Source organism: Numida meleagris, chromosome 10, assembly GCF_002078875.1.
Source record: "Numida meleagris isolate 19003 breed g44 Domestic line chromosome 10, NumMel1.0, whole genome shotgun sequence".
In the NCBI taxonomy this organism is placed as follows: domain Eukaryota; kingdom Metazoa; phylum Chordata; class Aves; order Galliformes; family Numididae; genus Numida; species Numida meleagris.
In genome coordinates, this window is record NC_034418.1 from 18,650,773 (window position 1) to 18,656,477 (window position 5,705).

General features: G+C 65.2%; 2 protein-coding genes across 7 annotated transcripts in view; one reads left to right on the forward strand and one right to left on the reverse strand.

The window, feature by feature from the left end:
• The window catches only part of DEF8 (differentially expressed in FDCP 8 homolog), a 4,249-nt gene extending 1,523 nt beyond the window's left edge, over positions 1–2,726 (forward strand). Inside the window, exons 4-10 of the mRNA XM_021408429.1 lie at positions 57–221; positions 360–487; positions 722–835; positions 1,120–1,200; positions 1,290–1,430; positions 1,574–1,683; positions 1,804–2,726. Of these exons, the coding sequence (XP_021264104.1) occupies positions 57–221; positions 360–487; positions 722–835; positions 1,120–1,200; positions 1,290–1,430; positions 1,574–1,683; positions 1,804–1,906 (842 nt within the window). The 3' untranslated portion in view covers positions 1,907–2,726. The remainder of the gene's footprint in view (positions 1–56; positions 222–359; positions 488–721; positions 836–1,119; positions 1,201–1,289; positions 1,431–1,573; positions 1,684–1,803) is intronic.
• On the reverse strand, positions 2,853–5,705 carry DBNDD1 (dysbindin domain containing 1). Of its 6 annotated transcripts, none has more exons than XM_021408433.1 (6): positions 5,612–5,705; positions 4,894–4,983; positions 3,837–3,983; positions 3,484–3,624; positions 3,252–3,408; positions 2,853–3,145 (listed from the first exon to the last, which is right to left on the reverse strand). In XM_021408433.1, the coding sequence occupies exons 2-6, from the start codon at positions 4,940–4,942 to the stop codon at positions 3,100–3,102; spliced, it is 540 nt and encodes a 179-aa protein (XP_021264108.1). In that variant the 5' UTR covers positions 4,943–4,983; positions 5,612–5,705; the 3' UTR covers positions 2,853–3,099. The 6 variants fall into 6 exon arrangements, with proteins under 6 accessions (XP_021264108.1, XP_021264105.1, XP_021264107.1 ...); XM_021408430.1 differs by having other exon boundaries at positions 3,837–4,001; XM_021408432.1 differs by having other exon boundaries at positions 3,837–4,001; positions 4,894–5,023.

Genomic DNA, 5,705 nt, shown 5'->3' on the forward strand with positions numbered 1-5,705 from the left:
CCCCCTGCACCCCCCCGCCTCCCTGTAGCCCTGTGCTGACAACCACCTGCTCGCAGGGTGCTACTATCGGTGCCACAGCAAGTGCCTGCCTCTGGTCACCAAGCCCTGTGTCAGGTCCAAGGTGAGCCACCAGGCCGAGTACCAGCTCAGCATCTGCCCCGAGACCGGGCTGGACAGCCAGGATTACCGCTGTGCCGAGTGCCGGGCCCCCATCGCCCTTCGTAAGGCACCGGGGGCTGTGGCTGGGGGGGATCTGGGAGATGTGTGGGGCTGGGGGAAGCTGGAGGTTGGGGCTGGGGGGTGTTTTTGTGGTGGTGGTGACAATGCAGGTGCCGGTACCGATGCATGCCTCACTGCAGGGGGAGTGCCCAGTGAGGCCCGACAGTGCGACTACACCGGCCTCTACTACTGCAGCAGCTGCCACTGGAACGACCTGGCTGTCGTCCCTGCCCGCGCCATCCACAACTGGGACTTTGAGCCCCGCAAGGTGCCCGCGGTGCTGGTGGGGGGCACAGGGGTCTCAGGGATCACTCGGGAGGCTGTGTCCCCGGGCAGGGGTCCCTGGGGACTGTGTCCCTGGCTGGAAAACACTTGCACGGCTGTGCCTCTGGCTATGGGGTCCCTCGGAGCGAGGTCTGTGGGGCCAGAGGTAGAGGGTTCAACCTATGCCCTGCAAGGTCCCGGTGGCCCTGCACGCAGTGTGACAGTGGTGTATGTGCAGGTGTCCCGCTGCAGCATGCGGTACCTGGCGCTGATGGTGTCACGGCCTGTGCTGAAGCTGCGGGAGATCAACCCTCTGCTCTTCAACTACGTGGAGGAGCTGGTGGAGATCCGGGTGAGTGTGGTGTGGCCACAGATGGGATACAAGGCTGGTGGGAGGGTGACATGGGGCAGTGGCAACATTAAGGACAAGAAGGGAGGGTGCCTGAACTGCGGGGCTGAGACTGACCCAGCCTTGTCCTGGCACTGTCCTCACCCAATGCCCACCCTTATCCTGTCCCATTCCCACACCACACCTGTCTCATCCCTGTCCCTGTCTCCATCGTGTCCCTGCCACCACCGCTTCCCTGTCTCTCTCCCCACTCCCATCACATCCCTGGCCCCCTGTGCTCCCCGCAGAAGCTGCGCCAGGACATCCTGCTCATGAAGCCATACTTCATCACCTGCAAGGAGGCAATGGAGGCACGGCTGCTGCTGCAGGTCAGGCTCAGTGGGGGGCAGGGGGGAGGCCCTGGGTACATGGGCACAGCGGTGGCAGGCACAGCGGTGACATCTGCCTGCCCGTGCAGCTGCAGGACCGGCAGCACTTTGTAGAGAACGACGAGATGTACTCGCTGCAGGACCTCATTGACATCGAGGCCGGGCGCCTGAGCTGCTCCCTGACTGAGATCCACACCCTCTTTGCCAAGCACATCAAGCTGGACTGCGAGGTGAGTGGGGCAGCACCCCGGGGCAGCGCGGGCTGCTATCTGCAGGGCTGCAGCCCTATGGAGGGCACTGGTGGAGACCTGGCCGGGGGCGTCCTTGCTTAGCACCCAGGTCCCAGAGGCCCCTCTGTTTTTTCTCACCCCAGCGCTGCCAGGCAAAAGGCTTCGTGTGTGAGCTCTGCAAGGAGGGCGATGTGCTTTTCCCCTTTGACAGCCACACCTCGGTGTGCACCGACTGCTCCGCCGTCTTCCACAGGTATGGCGGGTGCCTCGTCTGGAGCCACCTGCATCTGTTTGGGTGCTGCAGGGGGGAAGGACCGGTGGCTCCAGGGCCTGTGCACCTCCCAGTGTTCCCCAGTGCCTCCTTTCCCCACAGGGACTGCTACTACGACAACTCCACCACGTGCCCCAAGTGCGCCCGGCTGAGCCTGCGCAAGCAGTCCCTCTTCCAGGACTCTGTGGCTGAGGCAGAGCCCTAAGCGAGGGCCTAGCTCCACGGCCCCCAGGGCCCTGCAATGGACAGATGGCCACGGAGGCTGCCCTGCAACCCTCAGTTCTGCCACTCACGTGGGGCCAGGACTTGTGCTGGGCGGGGGTCCCGCACTTTGCCACCTGCAGTCACATTGCGTGGGCGAGCACGCTGGCAGAGCCAGAAGAACGGGCTCTGCCAGGAAGGGCGAGGGTGCCTGGATGGGGCTGAGGCTGCCCTGGATTTCTCTTGGTCTCCACATGCTCCCAAAGGGCTGGGCATGGCGTCGAGGGGAGAACCGGGGCGATCCTGCCCCAGTGGGGCTGCCGGCAGCCACCACGCGTGGCCATGCCCCGAGTGAACACTACCCGGTTGGATGCTGCTGGTCTGGGGGGAAGCATCTCTTCTTCCTCCCCTGCATTATGGGACGCATTAGCACACTGAAGGCTGGGGCTGAGGGATGCTGGGGGGGGTTAAGGGCAGTGCTGGTGTGTGACAGTATGGCAGGGGCGGGGCACACCACTGCCGCCTCTGCTTTTGCAATTGCGCACTGCTGCTCGCGGGAGCCCCTACTGCGCATCCTGTCCCCCAACACCACTCCTGCAACACTTGCCCGGTCTGTCGCAGCTGCGTAGCTTCTTTGCACAGCGCCGCAGTCACAGTTCTGCCTTGGGGCTGCTCCTGGCAGAGTGGGGAGCAACAACTGGGGTGCAGGGCTGAGGGAGCTTCGGTGGGCACTGCGGAAGCAATGGCATTGGGCCCTCATGGATGGGGTCTGGCTCTGTCCCCATGCCAGCTCCCCCGCCTCCCTCCTCCTAGCCTGCCCTATGCCCAGCACTGCTCCTGCAGAGGCTCCCCCCGTTCCCCTCCCCGTAACCTGCTGCTCCTGGCAGCCCCCACCCCACCTGGGGGTTGCATACCCCCTTCCCTGCAGCGACAGACACAGGGCAGAGCAGTGGCCATGGGTTGGTTGGTTTTACCGGTACACACAACTGCTACATGGCGGTGGGCAGTACAGCACAGACACTGCACGGCTCCTGGTCCTGCCACGCTGGGACCACGGCGGGAAGGAGGTGGGGGCCGGGCAGTGCAGCCCCCATTGTGCTACAGGGCCGAGGGGGCCAGTTCTCCCTCCCCACCAAGCCACTGGCTTTGGCATTGCTTGGTACCCGTGGTCTGAAGCTGCCACTCCACAGCACCCGGTCACGCCACTTGTCCCAAGTGAGTCCTTTGTCCCGCACGGCTTTTCCTGGGGCAGGGAGTGGGGAACGTGGTCAGAAAGCACTGGGGACAAGGCAAAGCACCCATCCCTGCGCGTCCCCGTGTCTGTCCCTGCCAGCCGGGGCAGCTCCTACTCCTGCTGTGGCTGCTCCACTGCCAGGAAGGTGTCCAGGGTGCCCGGCTGCAGCTCTGAATCGCTGAGGTGCTTCTTCTCCCGGCCATGCTCACGTGCACGGGTCCAGGAGGGTGAGCGCAGGTACCCTGCCCGTGGCATAGCCTGCGGGTGCAGCCCTGTGGGAACAGTCAGCTCAGCCTGTGCCCCCTGGCCACGGTGGTGGGGTGGGGTGCAGGCATATGTTCACTGACCACTAGGCGACTCGCCGGCCACGTTCTCCTCGTCAGAATCAGCGAAGACCTCAGCCAGCTCCTGGTCTGACATGTCGGTCAGCTCCGTGAGGTCCAGCAGGTCAAAGTGCACCTCCAGCGAGGACACGCTGCTCAGCGGCTCTGCAGGCAGAGGACTGTGGGTGGGCAGCTGCCAGACAGGGCCCCTGGTGCTGAGGTGGGGGCCCTAGTGGGATCTGTGAGGGCTGAGCAGGGACCCAGGGAGGGACAAGGGGTTTAGGGTTGGACGACGATGACTGGCTTGGGGTGGCCAGGGACCACAGGGGCAAGTGGGGACATGGGGAAGGCAGGGGGTGTGCAGGGGCTGTACTCACGTCTCCGCTCGGTGACCTGCAGCAGGCTGGCAGTGGGGATGGGGATGCCCCCCTGCTCCTCCGTGGGGGCACCAGTGGTCTCCTCAGCTGTCCCAGGGATGGGGGTCCCTGCTGTTCGCTCTGGGGCCAGTGCCTCTTTGCCCAGCTCTGCAGAACCGGCACCTCCTGTGTTGGTGCAAGGCTGGGGCAGCGAAGGCAGCTCCCTCCCAGGGCCCTGATGCCACCACTCTGGGTGCCCGGGGCCACCCGGTGGAGAGAGCAGCAGGTCCCCAGCCCTGTACCCCCTGCAGGACAGGTGGCGCTTCCTGGGGCGGCTGCCGTGGGCCCCACCAGCCCCATTTCCCACAGCCGGCAGCCCCCCGCCCCTCGCAGCCCCTTTGTGTCGGCGAGACAAAAGCACAGCCTGTTCAGAGGCTGGAGCCCAGACAAGGGGCGTTTTGTCTCCTGGGAAGAGCTGGCGAGGCTGGACAGAGGCAGCACGATCTGTGCCTGGGGAGCCCCTCTGCAAGGACAGCCGGAGCCGAGCTGGCACCGAGTGGGGCCAAGAGACCCTGTATGTGTGCGTGGGGCAGCACCAGGCACTGTGGCCCCTGGGCTGCTTGGTGTCACGGCTGGACCCAGCCACCCACCACTGGGCCCTGCCACCAGTTTGCTGCTGGGTGAGATGGTATGGGGACAGGCTCACTGGGGACAGGGCATTCCCTCCTTCCCCCAGGCAGGTGGCACTGTGGAGGGCCAGGGACAGAAATCCCCCTGCCCAAAGGAGCCAGCAGAGGGAAAGGGAAATTACTGTGGCATTTGACAAGGAAGCAGCACAATGCCCATGCAACTGTCCCAACACAATGTCCCAGCCTTGCAAGGTAGGACAGGACACTCATCACTACCACCACCTCCCCTCCATCTGGGAAACCAGATCCCCACCCTGCTCCTTGGCCAGGAAGAGCCGTGCACATTCCCTTCCCCAGTTTCATCCCCGGCGGGGGTCACCACCATCCATAGCACATCCTTCCCCCGCCATCATCCCGTCCCCACTCCCCCTGGCAAAGCCCCCACCCACCGGGGCGCTGGTCCCTGCCGCAGCAATCCCCTCTGGTCCCTGTCTGCATGTCGTCTCTGTGCCGCTCCTCTCGGGCTCACCGGCTGTCTCCTGGCGAGGAGCAGGGCCAGCATCAGGGCTCAGTGTGCTGCTGACTCACGTCAACCGCAGAGTGAGACAGCAGTGGGCTCCAGTAACCCCAACAGGGTCCCCAACCCACCTCAAGGGCCTGATGAGGTGGGAGGGCATGGCTGGGACTGTCACCATGGTGGTGGCACAACTGCTTGCAGGGCATACGCAGGAGGGACGGGTGTGTGCAGGAGAGACACGATGCCACCCGAACACCACCACGACGCTAGGAACCCCCGGGCCACTGCCAGTGTCCCCAAGTGTCACACCGCTGCCTGCAGGCAGGTGGCAGCCCCATATCTCTGACTCCCTGGGGCACATCCCAGCCTCCCTGCCCCGGCTGAACCGCTCAGCGGGGTGGGAGGTTCAGAAAAGGCAGCGGGGTGAGATGTGCCCCCATTCCATGTCCCCACCTCACAGCCACCTTCATGCTCCCGTTGTGCACGTATGCACCCCCCCTTGGACACACCCCCTGCACACACACAGACACCCACCCCTTGCACACCTACCCCCCCTCCCACGAAATTCCCTTGTGCCCTGCCCGGCCCGACCCAATACCGCTGTGATGGGCCCCCCCCACTCCACTCCAGCCCACCCCATCCCAGCTCACCTGCGGTACCGCCAGCTCCCGGAGCCTCCATGGACCGGGCCGGTGCCGGTGCCGGTGCCGGTGCCGGTGCCGGTGCTGGGCGGGGCGGGGTGGG

Excerpts from the sequence above, each read along its gene's own strand:
- DBNDD1 (XM_021408430.1), bottom strand. The coding sequence starts at position 4,942 with ATGCAGACAGGGACCAGAGGGGATTGCTGCGGCAGGGACCAGCGCCCC. Across the intron at positions 4,002-4,893 it reads CGGCAGGGACCAGCGCCCCG|GAGGTGCCGGTTCTGCAGAG; the intron begins GTGGGTGGGGGC and ends GCACCAACACAG. Across the intron at positions 3,625-3,836 it reads GCAGGTCACCGAGCGGAGAC|AGCCGCTGAGCAGCGTGTCC; the intron begins GTGAGTACAGCC and ends CTCTGCCTGCAG.